Source organism: Zootoca vivipara, chromosome 11 (genome assembly GCF_963506605.1).
Source record: "Zootoca vivipara chromosome 11, rZooViv1.1, whole genome shotgun sequence".
Lineage (NCBI taxonomy): Eukaryota > Metazoa > Chordata > Lepidosauria > Squamata > Lacertidae > Zootoca > Zootoca vivipara.
Genome location: NC_083286.1, coordinates 34,034,247 through 34,054,887, shown reverse-complemented (window position 1 = coordinate 34,054,887; position 20,641 = coordinate 34,034,247). Strand labels below are relative to the sequence as shown.

The 20,641-nt window shown below is 43.1% G+C and overlaps 1 protein-coding gene across 1 annotated transcript in view; it reads right to left on the bottom strand.

Moving 5' to 3' along the window:
• The window catches only part of FCHO2 (FCH and mu domain containing endocytic adaptor 2), a 68,652-nt gene that overhangs the window by 30,236 nt on the left and 17,775 nt on the right, over positions 1-20,641 (bottom strand). Inside the window, exons 3-8 of the mRNA XM_035099544.2 lie at positions 18,863-18,937; positions 17,359-17,500; positions 17,118-17,270; positions 15,371-15,475; positions 13,638-13,736; positions 11,066-11,162 (exon numbers count right to left, since the gene is read on the bottom strand). Of these exons, the coding sequence (XP_034955435.1) occupies positions 11,066-11,162; positions 13,638-13,736; positions 15,371-15,475; positions 17,118-17,270; positions 17,359-17,500; positions 18,863-18,937 (671 nt within the window). The remainder of the gene's footprint in view (positions 1-11,065; positions 11,163-13,637; positions 13,737-15,370; positions 15,476-17,117; positions 17,271-17,358; positions 17,501-18,862; positions 18,938-20,641) is intronic.

The window sequence follows — 20,641 nt, the reverse complement described above, 5'->3', positions numbered from 1 at the left end:
TGAAAGTTCTTGCTTTGTAAGAGATAAACAGTGCACATGCATTCTCAAAATATTTTAGTAGCTTTACAATGGAAATTAAAATGAAAAAGAGAGTATCTTAGGAACACATTTTGTGGAGCATAAAGGAATGCTAACCAACTTATATTACAACAAATTGGTTTTTACATATTGCTAAAATATTACATTGAATAATAAAAAGTAGCCTCTATTTAGAAGTGGCAAAAGCTTTAAAAGCTACTTGTAGTTGCAAATATAACTGCAGACAATATGCTTGGTTTTAGAGGAAAACAAAAGGGTTTTTCCCCTCTGGCATTAAATCATGCATGAAAGGAGAACAATTTTTTAAAAAACTGCATATGCCTCACATGCTGCTTCAAAATGGCAAAGCTTTGCGTGTCTGGCTCAGTGCCAGTTGACAGCTCAGCTGGATATCAATGCACATTCTGACCCCCCTTGCAGCGTGTCACTTCTGAATTGTTTCCGCAGTAGAAAGTTTATTCAACCTCTTTCTCAAATGCAGTGGACCGACCATCATTCTGCTATTTAATCATAGCAGAACAGGTTATTTTTCTGACAGCACTAAAGCCAGAGAGCAATTCCTAATGAACAGCTTGATACAAGTGGAATTTCGACTGTTTTAGCCTCAATTAATTCTGCTGTCAAAACAAATGATTGCTCTTAGTACTTAGATGTTAAGCTGGATCACAAAGGTCAATTTTGTATGTACAAACACACAAGCAATCTTTTCCTTGCTAACATCTGATGCCATTTCATATTTAGCACCAACAAATTTTCAAATTGAAAATGAGAGATATATAAACTGTCAGTCAATAATATTCTCCAACAGTAGCTTTTTTTGACTGATAAATAAAAACCAAGCCACTCTCTAGATAGCTCTGTGGCTATATTTAGACTTGGAAAGGCAAGATGCATTTTTATCTCTTCCACATCATTACAACAAAACAAAGTCACTAAACATGTTAATCTAAAAATCTAGCATGAGAAAAGAAATGCAATACATTTTGTTTACAAATATTTACTATGATTGGCAACTGGCCTTAACTGCAGAGATACTAAAGAAACTAAGCAGTCCAATTACTTAGGGGTTTCCCCCTTTAGAACAACAATAGGCCAGTAGTACATGTGTCACTGAAGGTAAATACATGTCAAATTCACAAAATTCCATTTCATATTATTTACGCCTCAAAGGTTCTATCAAGACAAGTCCAGTGACAATGAATTTTAATAATTTAACACAATGCCAAGTTATATTCCCTGGGGTACAGAGAGTCAGTGATCACAATACAATCAGCACACTCAAACAATATCCATGACATTAATTCATGGTAGCTACTAAAATTAAAATTAAGAAACCAAAGACAAAAAAAGAAACACAACAAAGATAAATCTCAAAACATTTTTGTGAGCTACAAAGTATGACAGGTCAGACCTAGACATATCTTTGTAGGATTTTAGCCTGCTGTGAAAGGTTAGTTTAATGCTTTTTAATTAATATCCTAACAAAAATTCGCCAAGATGCTATGTTAAATGGGAAGACTATTGTGAGGGACAGGGGATATCGCGAAGTCCCTCCCCTCCTGAGTTCAAGCCAATCACCGAGCACAGGGGAAAGCAGAGAGAGTTCCGATTCCAGTAGGGAAGCAGGAAGTCGGGTCCGAGGCTCAGGCAAGGTAGAGGAGCCAGGGTCCCAGGCGGGACAGGAAGGGGCGAATAAGGGAGGGAGACCCATCCCCCCAACGCCAGAACTACGCAGAAAGAGGAGGGGAAAGAGGATGGGTCTGCCAAAGCTTTTGTGTTGGAGAAAGACGCGCCAAAAGCCATTAGGAGGTTCTGAAACCGACTGATCACATCACTCCGTGTAAATAGCAATGACTTTAGCACTGTAAATACGCAGCACCAATAAAAGAATAAAATGCAGAGCTGCGTAGCGTCGTTACTCTGAAGTAGTCCGCTCCGGCCACTGTGACAGCAACCTCCTAATCCTTTTTGGGCTACTTTGGAGTTGCCGGGATGAGCGTGTCAGAGGCGGAGAAATGGCGGCAGATCGCGGAGCAAGCCCAGCAAGAACTGCAGCAGCTGTCGCTGCAGGCGCAGGGGGAATTGAAGGCAGCTAAAGAAGAGACTAGGAAGGTCCAGGACGACCGGCTACAACTTGCGGAACAGGTGAGAGCGCTACAGGAAAGAGAGCAGGAATTAAGGGCGGTGGCGGTAGACCTCCAAAACAAGCTGGATGCAGAGAAAAACAAGGCGGGAGGGGCACCCCAAGTCCAAGTGCTGCCAGGAAGGAGAGCCGGGACCCTAGTAAGCAAGTTCAATGGAGACCCGAGGGAATATCAGGGCTTTGAGACTGAGATTGTGTATGCTCTTGAGCTGCACCACGCTGAGTTCCCTGATGATGAGCACAGGGTAGCGTTTATTGTGGAGCACCTTACCGGGGCAGCCAGGGAGTGGCTAAGACCGTTAATCGCAACAAAGAATCCTTGCATGAAGAATGTCAAACTATTTCTAGAAGGTTTGAAAACGATGTATTCGTCCGATAGTCATATGGACCAGACTAAGGAGGAACTGCATAATTTACGCCAAGGAAATATGACAGTTCGCGCGTATTGGGCGAAATTCACCATGCTGGTGCACAGATTGGGGTGGGAACTCGAGTCGCCCCCAATGCAAGCGGCGTTCTACTTGGGTTTGCATGAGGAGGTGAAGGATGAGCTCTCAAGAGGTCCAAAGCCCAGTAATATGGATCAGCTGAGCAAAGCGGCTCTGGCGGTGGGGGTGAGACAGGAATCCCGGTGGAGCGACAAGCAAGCAACGCGCGCAAAGCGGGCTTGGTTCCCACGGTCGCAGGAGAAGCCACTCCCCCAACAACCCTTTCAAGCCACGCCTGGGGCCAGTCAGGACCAGGAACCCATGCAGATTGATAGCGCGCGCGCGCGGGCTTTTCAAACCCCAGCGGCGCCAAGACGCAAGGAGGGAAGGGGTGGGAATTGCTTTCTCTGCAACTCCCCCCAGCATCTCGTCAGAGACTGCCCACATCGCAGGGAGTGGCAAGGAAAGGCGGGAACGGTTGTGCCCTCCCCCACTGACGCAGCACCACAGCAGGGAAACGGGAAAGCCTGGCTGCAGGAGACAAGGGGCAGCAGCCAGGCACAGTCAGCAGAAAACAGCCCCAGCCCACCCACCCGCACAGAGAGGAGCAGAGCCAGCCCACCCCTCCCAGAGCAGGAGTGGTTCTAGAAGTGACGCTCACGCTCCCAAATGGCTATCCCCTGACAGTCCTCGCCTTAATTGACAGTGGGGCGTCAGCGAACTTCTTCTCGAGAAACTTTGCAGAAGAGCACCAGATCCAGCTTCTGCAGCTGGATTTTCCTCTGCACGTGGCAACCATTGACGGCAGAGAGCTGCTGGGAGGGGCCATCACTCATCAAACCCCCCCCATGAGAATGACGGTGGGGAGGCACTCAGAGACACTGGCATTCAACGTCACCACCATCTCAGACCCCCCCATCGTCTTGGGCATGAGCTGGCTGGCGCGCCACGACCCCTCCATCAGTTGGCACCAGAGATGCATCACTTTTGGATCGGACTTTTGCCTGGAACATTGCATGCAGCACCAACCAGGGGAGGGGCCTCCGATAGCCACGGTGGCCACCATGCACGTCAAAGGGGGTGAGGCGATACCCAAGCCGTACTGGGACCTGCAGGAGGTCTTCAGCGAAGCGGAGTCCGACCACCTACCCCCACACAGGCCTTTTGACTGCCAGATCAACCTGGTGCCAGGGGCAACTATACCCCCAGCCAAGCTGTACGCCATGTCAGACCAGGAACTGGAGGATCTGCGCGCTTTCATCGACAAGAACCTCAAGCGGGGGTTCATCAGAGAAAGCAAGGCAGCAGGGGGCAGCCCGGTCTTCTGGGTGGACAAGAAAGACACGCAACAGCGCCGTCTTGTGGTGGATTTTAGACGACTGAATTCAGTGACAGAGCCAGTGGCTTTCCCCATGCCCAGAGTGGATGATCTCCTGACAGCGGCACGCAGGGGCAAGATTTTCACCAAGCTAGACCTGAGGGGGGCGTACAACTTGATCAGGATCCGGGAAGGCGATGAATGGAAAACCACGATGTTCACGCCTCTGGGCTCCTTTGAATATCTCGTGATGCCCTTCGGGTTGCAAGGGGGCTCAGCATGCTTCCAGGCCTTCATGCACCACGTCCTGGGGTCCCTCCTTTTCAGGAAATGCTTGGTCTTCCTGGATGACATCCTTATCTACTCCGATGACCCAGTGCAGCATGTGAAGGATGTCAGGGAGGTGTTGCAGCGCCTGAAGGAGAACCACCTGTATGTGAAGCTGGAGAAGTGCAAGTTTCACACCAAGGAGGTGGACTTCCTAGGCTACAAGCTGTCAGACAAGGGGCTGGCGATGGACAAGGACAAGGTGCAGGCCATCCTGGACTGGCACAGCCCCAGGACGCGCAAAGATGCCCAACGCCTACTAGGCTTCGCCAACTTCTACAGGAAGTTCATCAAGAACTTCTCTCGCGTTACGGCTCCCATCACTGACTGCCTGAGAGGCAAGCAGAAGTTCAGGTGGACACCAGAGGCGCAAGCAGCGTTTGAAAGCCTCAAGAGGGTGTTCGCCTCAGACCAGAACCTGTTCCACGTGGTTCAGGACGCGCCCCTTCGCGTGGAGACAGATGCTTCTGATAAAGCTGTGGGCGCCATTTTGTTGCAACTGGACGCCAACAGAGAGTGGAGACCCTGTGCCTTCTTCTCCAGGAAGTTGACCCCGCCAGAGCGAAACTACACGGTGTTTGATCGGGAACTGCTGGCGATCCACGCTGCGTTCCAGCACTGGAGACACTTCCTGGTGGGCGCCAAGCACCCCATCCAGGTGTGCACAGACCACAAGAACCTGGAGTTCTGGAGAACTGCCAGGGTGCTCAACCAGCGGCAGATACGGTGGGCAGAGTTCTTCTCGAACTTCAACTTCTCCATACACTACATCCCGGGAGAGCAGAATGTCAGGGCGGATGCCCTCTCCCGCAAGCCAGAGTACATGGAGGAGGAGGCGCCACCGGCACCCAGGCACATCTTCCCCCCGTCAGCTTGGTCCTGCGGAGCAGCAGTGGTAAGCGAGGCAGAACTCACAGCACTGACGGCAGCGGATGAATTTGCCAACCGCATCTTCAGAGAACTGAGAAGGGGGGGGAGCAGGCAAAAGACTTTGCAGAACGCAGGGGGCTGCTTTTCTACAAGGGGGCACTGTACCTGCCCACCACCCAGCTCAGACGTACGGTCCTCAAGCAGATGCACGACAACCCAACGGCGGGTCATTTTGGGAGGGATAAAACCACTCACCTAGTCATGAGACACTTCTGGTGGCCAGGGGTGCGGGAGGATGTGAGGGATTATGTAAGGGGCTGTGACACCTGCCAGCGGGCAAAGGTGGTCAGAGCGCCACCAGCAGGTTTGCTGGAGCCCTTAGCCACACCGCACAGGCCGTGGGAAGTAGTGTCCATGGACTTCATCACAGACCTGCCCTCATCCAGGGGCAAGACCGCAGTGTTGGTGGTGGTGGACCTCATGTCCAAAATGTGCCACTTTATACCGTGTGCCAGGGCGGTCTCTGCAGAAGAGACAGCCAAACTGTTTGTGGATCACGTATTCAGACTGCATGGATTACCTTTAAGGGTTATTTCGGATCGTGGCCGCCAATTTGTTTCCAGGTTCTGGCGGCGGCTCATGAACCTCCTGCAGGTGGAGGTCAGCTTGTCGACGGCTAGACACCCGCAGACCAATGGACAGGCGGAGAGGGTCAACGCCATTCTGCAGCAGTACCTGAGATGCTACGTCAGCCAGCGGCAAACGGACTGGGTGGATCGCCTGCCACTGGCAGAATTTGCCTACAACAATGCGGTGCACGTCTCCACAGGGGTGTCGCCCTTTAAGGCCAATTACGGGCGTGACCTCAGATCTTTCCCAGAGAGGGAGGGGGAGGAGGAGGAGGAGGGCCCACAGGCTGAGGATTGGGCAGAGGAACTGGAGACGGTGCACCAGCAGCTCAGAGAACACTTGGAGAGAGCCAAGGAAGCGTACAAGAAGGGGGCAGATCGCCACAGGCGACCGGGGGAGGTCATTAGGGTGGGGGACAAAGTGTGGTTGTCCTCGGAGGGCCTTCCCATCAGAGGGCGATGCAAAAAGCTGGCGCCCAGAAGGTTGGGCCCCTTCACGGTCACGCAACAGGTAAACCCGGTGGCATACAGGCTGGCACTGCCAGAGGACATGAGGGTGCACCCTGTGTTTCATAGATCGCTGCTGTCGCCGTACAGGGAAAGCAGCAGGCTCCGAGACAGCGAACAAACCCCTGAGGGAGGGGGGGAGAGGGAAGGCAGGGAGCAACTCAATGAGGCCACGGCCATCCTGGATTCAAGGTGGGGGGTGGGGGGACTGGAGTACCTCATGGCATGGGAGGATGCTCCACCGTCCCAGAATGAATGGGTCCCAGCCACTCAGATACAGGAGGAATTCCTGGTAGAAGAATTTCACGCCCTCTTTCCCCATAGACCCAAGCCCTGGCACATGGAAAGGGAGGGGGAGGGGGAGGAAGCACGGGAGAGCAGTTCACCATGGCGCTGGGAAGCGGAGTTTGAGGAACCAGAGGATGAGGTATGGGTGTCACCGAGATCCACCCAGTCAGAGGAAGGAGCAGATTGGCAGAACATTTTTACCCCCACCAGCTCTGACGCCACGGACTTTTTGGGATTCCCATCCTCCCAGGCGGAAGGGGGGGGCTTGCAGGACTGGGGGGAGGTGTTCACACCAACGGGCTCGGAAAGCACTGAGTTCTTAGGCTTCCAGTCGTCACCGACACCTGGGGGGGACCTGGGGAGGGGTGAAGGAGAGCTTGGGAGGGGGGTGGATGTGAGGGACAGGGGATATCGCGAAGTCCCTCCCCTCCTGAGTTCAAGCCAATCACCGAGCACAGGGGAAAGCAGAGAGAGTTCCGATTCCAGTAGGGAAGCAGGAAGTCGGGTCCGAGGCTCAGGCAAGGTAGAGGAGCCAGGGTCCCAGGCGGGACAGGAAGGGGCGAATAAGGGAGGGAGACCCATCCCCCCAACGCCAGAACTACGCAGAAAGAGGAGGGGAAAGAGGATGGGTCTGCCAAAGCTTTTGTGTTGGAGAAAGACGCGCCAAAAGCCATTAGGAGGTTCTGAAACCGACTGATCACATCACTCCGTGTAAATAGCAATGACTTTAGCACTGTAAATACGCAGCACCAATAAAAGAATAAAATGCAGAGCTGCGTAGCGTCGTTACTCTGAAGTAGTCCGCTCCGGCCACTGTGACAACTATGTATTAGATTATTTGACCATATACCACTATGATCATACCTAGATTACAATTCAGCTAGTCATGACCCAATCACATTGCAACAGAATAGTTCAATCATGACTAATGTAAATCCAATTACTGACTTTCATCACACAACTAACTTTAACCAGAGTGGATCCAGATCAATTTTCCTATGAAATAAAGAATTAGTGCTGGAGCTCTCTCGTCTGTAATCAGTGAAGAAAACAAGATGCATTAGATCTTATTATTCTAACAATATATGAACAGGAAAATGAAACAATGTTCAGGATAATTTTGAATATTATGGGTTGTATCCAAAGCTGTCCATTTGCATATGTAATTCCATTCACACAATGGGAATTCACATTACTCTTTGCAGTCCCTTGCACACCCTCAAAATCTGCTTTAGGTTGGAGGACCCTCTGGAGCAGTTTTTTTTTAAATGTACGGAGGGCAAGAGGAAGTTAAAGGCTAATGGCATGCGTAGAAGTCCACTCACACAATGCAGAATGAAAATAATGGTTCGGTATGACTTGGGCCTTAACAAAAAAATAATGTTAGGCTGTACTGCATGTCTTTTAAAACCCACAAATGTACTGGATGTTTTAGTATATGGCATTTTGCCATTGTTACCCAGAAGGGTAAGACTCAAAATACACATATCTTGTGTATGTTCCCTACTTTCTATTCCTCCAAGCAAACAATCTAAAACAGACATCCCCAAACTTCGGCCCTCCAGATGTTTTGGACTACAATTCTCATCTTCCCTGACCACTGGTCCTGTTAGCTAGGGATCATGGGAGTTGTAGGCCAAAACATCTGGAGGGCCGCAGTTTGGGGGTGCCTGATCTAAAGGTTCATCCTGTTAAAGCCCAAGCTGTATCTTAGTAGTCTTGTATACCCATTTTTATCTCTTCCACACTTCTGATAATTTCCGTAGAAGTGTTAACCAGTTGAACTACCAGAACAGTCTAATCTTCCCAGCACTTTGGAATGTGTTTTACATACATGCATAAGAGCAAATGCAGACGGGTTCAGGGTTCTTGTACCTTTAAGTGTTGTGCACAGGTGAGGAACCATAAGAGGTTTCACCTCTTTGAATATTAGCTTGGGCAGGCCACAGGTTTTTGTATACTACTAGATCATAACTTTTAACTATTGCGTCATGCACACTGCCAGTGAATTAAAAAAGAAATAGTAAAACTGATTTCCTCCAATTCTATCAACCTGAGATGCTCTCCTTTTCCTATTTACACTACTCATCTGCTCAGTCAAATAATGCCCTACTGTAACTTCAGTCTGCCAAAATAAAAAAGCAATACCTATTTTTAAAAACTGAAGCAGCACTGCAGAAAGTTGCACAAGCAATTCATCTATAAAGCACAGAAAACTAGAGACTACACAGTTTCTGTCCTTTAATATACACCACAGGCATATCTACCACATGTTCAAGCAAAATATGGAAGCTGAGAAGGCAAAGTGTATTCAAGTATTACCCTTAAACTAATTGGGTCTGGTACAGGTGCCAATGTGGTCTGTAAATTCCTGGTTGGAATTTCTACAGGGGTTGTAAAAATCAATTGTAATGTATTTGTTTTGCATTCATTTAAGCTCTGATTAAGTTGTCAAAGCTGAACTTTTTTGCATTTTATTGTAATTCAACATCAACTTGCACACCTTCGCTGTGTGCATGCACTTAATGTATGGTGTCTACAGGTACAGTATTGTGCTCTGCTTTGAATATGATGATGTTCCATTAAAATGAGGGTTAGCTAACATTCTCTTGGCCCTCCTAACTTTCCTGATCTGCAGCATTCACTCCAGTTGGGCTTCTAACATGGTGCTTTTAAACAACTCTCAAGCATCTGAATGATTTCACCTTTTTGACTTTGCCTTTCAAATTCTTTTTTACAAATCCCTTCATTTTGGGCAAGTTTCTTGTTTTGAAATCAAATGTGACCATATTGACTTTCTTAGCAATCAGTCATTTACATGTATATTTAATAGCACTATGCTCACTGCTCACAACTGACTTAACAACACATATCTGATTCCAGGTCATGGATACTACTAAAGATCAGTTCCATGACCAACCACTTTAAGACACAGTAATTTGGGGTATCTAGAAATTTTACCTCATTGGAATGTATATGTAGTCAGTCTACATCAGGGTAGTTGAAATCAGTCATTTCTACAACATTTCCTCTTTTGGATTTTATGTGCATTTAATGATCCCGGAGAAAATAAAAATAAAAAAGGTTTCTATTTTTAGAATGAGGACAGCTGGAAGCTGATTCACATGTTTATTCAGAAGTAAGCCTCACTAAGTGCATCATCACTCCCAAGGTACATGGGTACAAATCTGCAGCCCGTGAAGTCTTGTTTCTACCAGGATTTTCCAATACTACATCAAATAAGATGATGCTAAGTAATATATGCATATTAGTCATGGAAATTAATGCCTTGGAAACATGTAACCAATCTGCAGAACATCAGAATGCTAGCCTAGAAACAAATGTGACAAGGTTTAAAATTATTGTGCAACAAGTGCAGAACAATTATGGTAAACTTGGCAGCTGTTTGCAGAGCACAGCTATTAATTTTTATGGACTATTTTAAGCCTAACACAATTAGGCAATAAAAAATACAGCTGAAGACAGGAAAGAATATGATTGGAGAATCAATAATTTAATCTGTTTGAATGTCACATGGAAGGAATTTAAGCTTTGTTTGACTAGAAATAAAAGTTTTCAAAACTAATTTTATATTGTAAGAATGTAAGAGCCTTTTGAATGAGGCCAATGGCCAACTAGATGCCCATAGGAAGCCTGCAAGCAGGACTTGAGCAAAACAGAATTCTTCCCTTCTTCCATTTTCAGCAACTGGTATTCAGTGTTATATTAGCCACCATGACTTGGAGCAATTGATAACCGCATCCTGGATGAATTTGTCTAATCCTCTTAGATATCCTTGAAGCCATCCAAGTTGATGACCATTATTACTTATTGTGGGAGCAGGTGCCAGAGTTTAACTATGCACCAAGTGAAGAAGTACTTTCTTTTGTCAGTCCTGAATGTTCTAACATTCAGTTACTGGATGTCCACAAGTTCTAGGTTTATGAGGGAAAATCCCTGAACACTTTCCCTACACCATATATACCTTTATGATGTCTCCTCTTACTCACTTTATCTCTAAACCAAAAAGCACCCAAAACTGTAACCTTGCCTTATACGGGAGTTGCTCTATCCCCTTGATAATTTTTGTTAACCTTTTCCAGCTCTACAATATCCCTTTTGAATTGCGGTGACCAGAACTATACAGTACACTGTAATCAAAGTAATTTGCACCCTATATTTCTATGGCATTATCATGTTGGCTGTTCTATTTTCAATTCCTTTCCTAATGATACCCAGCATGGAATTCACCTTTTCATAGTTGTCCCACACAGAGACACAGAGAGCAGTATTTTTTTCCTTTGCACTGGCATTATTCAAAGAAAAAAGAATCATGATAGTGAACTAAATATCTGCATTCATTACTGCCAGTAAATTACAGTTATATATGCATAGTATCAATTATTCAAGAGGAGCATAGATGGAGATGTGTGTCTGTGTGTGCATGCATTAAACACTGGGAGATAATATCAAGCAATCTTTTATTTAAAAAAATACCAATTTTTGTATCTCTTACCAGGTCGCTCTTTGCCTGTGCCTTTCGATTCAGCAAATTTTTGTATCAAACCTTCAACTGTTGTGTTTGCCATGTTATTTATAAATTCTTCATGTACCTTTGAGAAAAAGAACACTAGTAAATATGACTTTGTGGGCTTCAGCAATTTGCACACTAACGGATTACTCAATTATTACACTTCCCATCTTGCTCTTATAAGTAAAAAGTATCAGGCTGGGACTAAAAAAACCATGAAACTAGTTCTGTAAGCCTTAGGGTTGTTTTCCTCAAACATTCCCTATGGTGACTGGCAAACTGCTTTTAGTTTCAAAAGCAATTTGCAATATGATTGGGGGTGTGTGTCAGCTGTTTGAAGTAAATATGATCACAGAGCTAGCACAATATTTTTGACTATGTCTTGGCCACTCTTTGGATTTTATACACTGTACTGTTAATATAATAAGCTAGGACTACTCCCCTCTGAGATCCTGAAATGTGTCTTATATGAACAACTTAGTTTCTTAAAAAAAGTTGTTTGGGTCAAATCTGTCTGGAAATGGCATACTGAGGGTCTCTTTCAATACCAAACATATGAGGATTACTCAGAATATCTGTTCTACCAAGTAATGATAGAAATACATTCTGTCTCCCTCAAGGGCACTTTCATTTTTAGTATAAGCATGATATAGCTGTTTATAATTGATATAAAGATGATATAAATTAAACCATACCCATGTCTCCATCTAAGTTTAATCCTAATAAGAATTTGAGCAAAACAAAAAAAGTGTAAAGAAACAATTTCAAAATCATAAACACCATCCCTTTGATCTCAAATATCTGTATTTTTAACTCAAACTAATGATTTGGGGAATAAAAAATAAGTTTTGCTTAGAGTTATTTTTTAACCATATGCAAAAATGCTTTATCAACATTCTAATAGTATAATGAATACTGCACAACTATAAAAATACTAGAATACAAGGTACAATAGATATAAACTGTTATGGTAGGTTGTTTTTAGATCCTAGATGGGCAAACTGATCTCTTGAATTACATGAAGAAGAAAAATTAGAATTCAAACGGCCAAGATGACAATAAAAGTATTCAGTATGGAAATTCAGCAGTCAAAGTTTTACTCCTAGAAATGAGCTATGAGACAAGATTCATTTATGCTAAATGCCAATGGAGATATATTTTCTACTTTGTGCCTAGCGAATAGTTTTCTTCATTTAGATTCAGGGGCATCCTTTTTATAGTAAATAAAAGTCAAGGGGACCAACTTCCAAGTAAATTTGTTTGGTAACAGTGAAATAATTATGCCAGTGTGGTGCCCTTCAGATGTTGTTGAACTGTAACTCCCATCAGTGCCAATCAACATCACCAATGCTGAAGAAAGACAGGAGTTGTCCTCCAACAACATCTGGAGGGCACTACATTGACTGAAGTGTCCCTGTTCCATGTGACAAAGATCAACAACCTTAGTCACATACAATTGTTTTCTCATGCTACCACCAGATCTCTAGATCAGGGTGTTCAGAGTTGTGAATATATGAGTTCCCTGTCTGGGCCAATTATAAGTTATACAAAAACCACACTATAATTTGGACCCATTTAGAAACTCTTTTGACTCAGTGCCACTCCGCAAGCCCCCCCCCACTACCAACCCACCCTTTTCCCAATCTAACCCTTGCATTGAGAAAGGGTGAATGTTTAAGGAGCATCAAAGCAGCAGAAGATACCCAGTTTTGAGGCATCTAAAGATACTGGGAAACATGTGAACTATAGCAGATTGTAGTTTCCAATGCTTCCCAGTACCGGAGGTCTCAAGACAAAGACCACTGCTGCATTGAGGTTAACCTCCATCATCTCAAGAGAAGCTCCTCACAACTAGACTTTTGTAAAGCTGTCTTTTCTCTCTTTACAACCGTAAGTTTGAAAAGTGAGTCTCTGATGGGTGGGGCGTTCCCACAGACTTAAGCTCTATGGGCCCTAATATGGCACATTTAAAATTAAGCCGTGTGGAAAACTCACTTGTCAGTTATTACCAAACTTACACCTTACAGAGGTTTCCTACTTCTCTTTATAATACTGTTCTTAGCTCACAGCTTATTATTGGATTAGGTGCAGTTTGTAAAGAATCTTGTATTTCAGATCTCTTCCAAAATTTACAACATATTATTAAGCTAAACAATTGATACAGGCAAAGAATATGTGCTGCCTGTGTACAGCAAAGAGATCCAAAGAGCTTTTAAAATCCAATACAAAAAGAAAAAACTATCCCAACCAACAAAAGAACCAGGTTTCTGTGGATCTTACTGGTTTATACTCCAATCACAAGCTGCTTTTTATTTCTTCTTATTCTAGAAATATATATGGTAATCACCAAAATTATTTTTACATCTAGATACAGGTACTGGAGGAACAATCTATAAAACTTGATTGAAAGTTTATCACACACCCATCTCTTCCTCCACACCCACAGCAGCAGATTAAATACAAGTCCTGCTAAAATTGGATACCTACAAACTTCAGTGAAGATGAAATACATCTTAATTCATAGCCTGCATAATAAGAGCCACTATCAAAAACTCACCTCGCCAATTTGTAAGTGAACTTCTTTTACTGTATTTGAAAAACATTCTACAATCTCTTTCATATGGAACAGATGCATTTCTTCAATGTCTTGAAATTTCTGCAGAACAAATAAGTGTTGTGTTTAGGGCTTAATTAGAGTTAAAACAGCTTAAGTCAAAACTGGATTTCAAATACTGATATACTGAACTGTCCACTGAGCTCCCATTATTAGCTGGCTTTCATATCTGGAATTATGGAAGACATTCATCAGTTAAGCTGTATCTAGTTTGGTTCTAACGCATCCTTCAGCTGCTTAATATTGCAAAGACTCTACCAATGATGTGACAAAGTAAGTCCCTATCCACAGTACAGTGGTACCTCTGGTTAAGAACTTAATTCGTTCCAGAGGTCCGTTCTTAACTTGAAACTGTTCTTAACCTGAAGCACCACTTTAGCTAATGGGGCCTCCTGCTGCCACCACGCCCCTGGAACACAATTTCTGTTCTCACCCTGAAGCAAAGTTCTTAACCTGAGGTACTATTTCTGGGTTAGCAGAGTTTGTAACCTGAAGTGTTTGTAACCTGAAGCGTTTGTAACCCGAGGTACCACTGTAACTGAAAATGCACTTATACATAGTACAGCTTCTTCTGTTTTTCAAAATTCTGCTGGACGCTTATTTTGCCATTTGAATCCCTGACATGTCCAGGAAATTCCAGACGTATGGCAACCCTACCTAAAGTCTATACATCTCAGCTACATGTAACATTTCAGTAAATGAACATTACTACTGCATAAAGTCTTCCCCCCTATACAATCATGTTTGAAACAGACCCATTTTGTGGGTTTTAAGAGTTTAGACAGCATACTTAAAAATTGAAAAAATATGAGACTAAAAAAAGGCCCGTTAAGGTTTAGCCTTCATTGACTACAGCTGCCATTTTTGCTTTATTAACTTATCAAATCCTGGCATATATATTTTATATTCACAAATTTGAATTTAATTTCATCAAGGAAATTATATCAATCTTTTTTATTTATTTGTTTTACTTTTTTACTCTGCCCTTCTGTTGCAGTCACCAACAACTCCAATGGACCAAAATTCTATTGATATTCAGTTCAATCCTATAAATGCCAATGTACTTTTAAAAATTGATATGCCAAATCTAAACAAAATAAGGAGATGTACATTAAGAATCTTCCAACAAGTATGCAATATGAAGCTTCTGTTCTAGTGCAACACAAAGGACTAACTTACAGTACAGTTTGTTTGCTTTGCAAATACGACATTCTTTGCCAAGGAAGTTCTCAGCTTGCCTTAAATGGCAAGCATACTTCACATATTTTTCATGTTTATGTTATTTCTCTATTTATTAACAACAGTTTTAGGACCAAAAGTTAAGTGTTTAATATCAAAACTAAAATGGCAATATTCAAATAGCACAACAAATTCCACAGGAAATTTTATCCAGGTGAAAGAAGCAAATCATTATGTAAGAAGAAATTAGCCAGGGGCAGTATAATGTTGTTTCTCTATCCCATGCACTTAAAACTTATTCAAAAGTATTTCCTGACACAAAAGTTCAAATTCTGAACCCAGAACTTAAAGCCAACTGTGCAGATTAGGAATACTTTTATTTAATTTGCTGACTGTATTCTCTTTTTCCAGACTCCTTGGAAAATTGTAAGTTAAAAGAGCAGAGACACTGTGCAAATTATAGTGTTTGCCTTGCAGATACAGAAAAGAAGGTTTACCTGTGCGGTTTCGGTCATTTTTTGTTCAAAATCAGATTTTGCTGCAGCATATTTTTCAACATAGAGTTTATATGTATCGGTAGCCTTCTTGGATTTTACTGCTGCCTATAGTAATAATAATAATAATAATAATAATAATAATAATAATAATAATAACAACAACAATAACAACAATAATAATGAGGAGGAGGAGGAAGAGGAGGAAGGAAGGAAGGAATAACAAGGCATACTTTTTACAATCAATTTAGCTCACTTACTATTTCATGTTTTGCTCCCTCACAGTAATTTCCAGTTCTTACCACATGAGGGCTCATGCAAACAACATACCACATGCAATTAAGTTGGTATATCACCTTGCAATGTTAAAACATAGTTGTTAGTAATTTCTAGCACATTTTAAAATAACTGAGTTTATTGAAACTCGAAGGGGAAAACATAGAACAAGATGTTCTATGACAGTAAGAGCTGTTCAACAATGGAACAGAGGTGGTGGACTCTCCTTCCTTGGATGTTTTTAAGCAGAGGTTGGATAGCCATCTGTCATGTGTGATCTAGTTGACATTCTGGCATTGCAGGGGGTTGGACTAGATGACCATTGGGATCCGTTTCCAATTCTACAATTCTATGATCCTATTTTACTATCTTTTCTCTACTAATTCTTTCAAAGCATTCTTTAATGATATATAAATAAGTAGTGAAAACTATGGTGTTAATCTTTCCTGAATCTCACTACACATATTCGATTTTTCATTAAAAATCAAGTGTATTGGCTCAGTTACACTGCACAGTATCAGTGTAGCACTATGCCTGTTTTAAAGAAAAATTCCAACTAGACCCAAAGTTGAATTTACCATAATCATTCTCTCCTTTGCACTTCAATAGTGGAAAACTGAATTGTTCAGAGGAGTCAAATACATTATGGATTCAAATGCCACGACACTTTTCAAGCTGAAAGTAATCATACTTGCTTGTGGCATCAGAGTTTACTGCATGCTGACCATGTTAAGACATCCCTTTAGACATCTAAATGGATGGTAACTTTTTTTAGTAGTCTGAGATATATTACATAGCCTAATAGAAGGTGCTTTGGGGAAAATGTGTTTTCCTCACAGAAAATTCAGTAGGGGTTACACATAACTGAACAAGTGAACAAAACAGAGCAGGGCAATCCTAACAGGGGTCAAAGATTGGATGCTGTGGTGGTTCCACTGTTCCAAAATGTTGCCTGCTCCTGCCAGTCAGGGTGGAAGATGCAGCTTTTTGTATTTTTGCTGGGCCAGTTGCAGGGCTGGCAAGTTAAGGAGCCAAAGGATCAAGCATAGATCCCAGTGCATCCCACCAGAACACCCTGTTTCGGCTACCACTGGTGGGAGACTTTGCTCACTCAGGCAGTGTTCAAGCATTTGTCACAGCAAAACTCAGTGACACTACTCTCTGCTGGCAGAGAAGAGCCCATGCCACTCCCTGGCCCATCCTCATCATCTACATCAGGTGGTTAGGATTACAGCCTCACTGAATCTCAAAATGTTGCACCTGTGACACAAGCTAATTCAATAAGCAAACAGAACCTTACTCTATACTATTATATAACATCCTATTGTTTGTTTTACGCAGAAGACATCCTTTGATTATCCTTATTTTTTATGCTGAAAAACACTAAAAGCAGCAATGTCGTATGGATGTTTTCTATCTGTGCAGTTAGACTATTAAACTATAAAGAAAGGCAGCTAAACCTTTAAAACATTACCTTGTCTATTTCTCTCTGTGTTGCACCTTCCTTTTTCAAACGTTCCTGTTCCACACACTTTGAATTGTAGTTTTCTTTTGCTTTTTGAAGGGCCTGAGTAATATTCTGAATATTTTGCATTGCTTCCAAAGTTCCTGAAACTTCTTCTTTAGTCTGTTAAATATGACATGTGTGTTAAACACTACCAATTTAATATTGTCATCTGAAGTTATTAAAATGCATTAAAATGACTATACACAACCTTTTTATGAGCTTTTAGTTGTTCATCTCCATACTTCTGCACTTCTTTTATTAGCTCTTGCAACTTCCGAACAAGTTCTAAGTGACAGCTTGCTAATTTTTCTGATGATGACTTAAAAACATCCCAGACTGGTGCAAATGTCCTACAAATAAGAGAGAGAAAATGGGTGTTTTAGTGCTGAAATAGCTTGAAAGCAAAAAATAAATTTAAAAACCCACGGTTTTTTCTATTAATTGCAACTCCTAAGAATATTTGTGAGAGAGTTACTTTTGTTTACTTTTATACTGTTATCATGTTATGTTGACCCAACAAAAATATATTCCCTGTGACCCAGTAAGAATTTCTACGTCCTGCATTAGCTACATGTTAATTTCAAGGTTTGACAAATGTCATCACAGCTTATTACTGTTCAATGCATATTCATGACTCACTTAAATTTACTTGGTTTAGAAGCAAAAAAGTAATTAGTAGGAGTAAACAATTCACTTAATATAACAAGAACAGGAATAGGAATGCTCGCCAATTCAGAAATTTACTCTAGATGTGGGAGCTCTGACTGAACAGGAATGTTTATGTTTTCATCCCTATTCAAAGGCTTACAAGCACAGCTGAGGCAAGCAGTGCCTCAGTCCCAATTATGTCATATTCCTGCAGATAATTTTAGGCCTGGTAGTTCTAAATCTCATTCTTGGCAAAATATGATGCTCCACCAGGGCTTTGGACACTCCTGCTCTAGTTAGGTAGTTGGGGCCTTGGGCATAGCAGAATGGAATGGCAGGGACATTACAGGGAGGTGCTTTGTGAATAACTTTCAATTGTATTTTCAAATGTGTAGATGAAGAACTCATCAATGTTTTAAGTTTTTTAACATTCAAGTGGAGCACTTATTAGAGTATTACTCCTCTAGGAAGTTGAATGTCAAATTTCCACTAAAGAGAGAGTCACATATGGGTTAAATGTGTAAGCTACTAAGGGCTGCCCAAATTCAATTCAGTAAAGGAAGTAGGTTTGCATCCACATATTTCCTTCTACAGTACTGAATGAATGTGGCAGCTACCTGGCTAATACGGCAGTTAGCAGCCACTTTACATACTTTATCTTATAATTATTGTTATTGCCTTGTAAGGTAGGACAGATTCTTTTCATTCCCATATTCAACACATAACTACACAAGTTCTACCATACATAGAGTATATCATGCTTCAGCAAATTCATGCAAAATACACAAGCATTTTGCATTTTCTTTAAATGCACAGGTTTTTGTTTTTATTCAGAATTCAGAAAACACACACAAAGAAAGAAAAAATGAGTAAGCTCCCAAAGCCATATACACACACATACAGAGCTCAGTTTTAAGTGTTGTATACATCCACACACATTCCATATAATTATGTAATATAATTAAGTATTAGTATGATATTATACAGAGAAAGGCAGAAAAGCTCCTCCAACAGCCTCCAAGAACCTGCACAAAATTATTTTGTTTTTAATCATCATAACTTACCCAAGCTGTGAATAATTGCTTGCTGATTTGGCTAGCTTTGTCATTGATCTTGAATATGCCTCTTCTATTGTAGCTCTATCAACGGAAGAAGACAATCAGCAATCAGCAGTTCAAAACCAAAATACAAATCTTACGAGCACATGAACAAATGCACTGTTTGTTAACAAACCACTACCTAAGTTAGCCTAAAGCTAGCCTAAAATCAGGTGTTTTAACTCAATCTGCTAAGGTGTGCTTTCCCCCCTAAGAGTCACATAAAGCAGTAGGTAGAAGAATAGCTGAGTGTGGGTCATTAGGGGGACAAAGACGGGTGGTGACTTATCAAAAAATGAGCCATCAGGACATTTTCAATGCCTGCTATCAAGGGGGATGGAGCCCCTCCTCCAGTGCAGCGTTTCTCAACCGCTGTTCCGCGGCACACTAGTGTGCCGCGAGACGCTGGCTGGTGTGCCGCGACATGCGGCGGCGAGAAGGGCGATTTGCATTGTCACGTGCCTGGCGGCCGCCAATAATCAACACTGACCCGCCGGAAAGCAATATTTCTCCTCCTCTTTCCCAAAGCTCAGTGCAAACGAGCCTGGCGGCCGCCAATACACAGCGCTGACCCGCCGAACGGGTTGTGAAGCCTTATTACAGGAGATTGCAACCAACACAGCAATTGGCAAGTGTTTCTTACAGTCATAATTATAGTCAATATAGAGCGGCACAGAGTTAAATTTTTTAACTTTTTTAATGGTGGTGTGCCGCGTGATTTTTTTCACGGAACAAGTGTGCCGTGGCCCAAAAAAGGTTGAGAAACACTGCTCCAGTGTATGTTAGTGGGCAGAGATAAAAGGGGTTAAGGATTTCAGTTTGGATGTTGTTGTTGTTGTTGTTGTTTAGTTGTGTCTGACTCTTCGACCCCATGGACCAGAGCACGCCAGGCACTCCTGTCTTCCACTGCCTCCCGCAGTTTGCTCAAACTCATGCTGGTAGCTTGAGTTTGGAAGGATAATGTAGGCTGAAGTAAATCCTTTTCAGTCTGTTAGAGGCAACAAGGAAGAAGAAGGGGATCCAGGGACAGCATGTAGGCTGATTGTAACACACACACACACACACAGAGAGAGAGAGAGAGAGAGAGAGAGACAGACAGACAGACAGACAGACAGACAGACAGAAGAAAGAATATGGCTGATTTCTGTGTTTTGGACCCAAATGCACCTGTGCCAATGGAAGAAGCAAGAGACCCTCTTTGAGTATAATGGTTTGAACCCCTCTATATTGACCAGGGTGGTCCAACACATGGCCATCAGCAGCACTTGATGCCCCTACCCTTCACAATCCTCATGCTGCCTTCCCAAAGCCAGGTAAGTGGGGTGCTGGGCTTTGGGAAGAAAGTGTGAGGGCTCTGACAGGGTGCTAGAGACCTCCTACCCCCTTTCCAAAGCCTAGTTAGGGCTTTCCCAGCTTTGGGAAGGAGATAGGAGGGCATTAGGTCCCTGCCAGAACCTTAAAGGTAAAGGTAAAGGGACCCCTGACCATTAGGTCCAGTCGTGACCGACTCTGAGGTTGCGCGCTCATCTCGCATTATTGGCCGAGGGAGCCGGCGTATAGCTTCCAGGTCATGTGGCCGGCATGACAAAGCCACTTCTGGCGAACCAGAGCAGCACACGGAAACGCCGTTTACCTTCCCGCTGTAGCGGTACCTATTTATCTACTTGCATTTTGACGTGCTTTCGAACTGCTAGGTTGGCAGGAGCTGGGACCGAGCAATGGGAGCTCACCCCGTCACAGGGATTC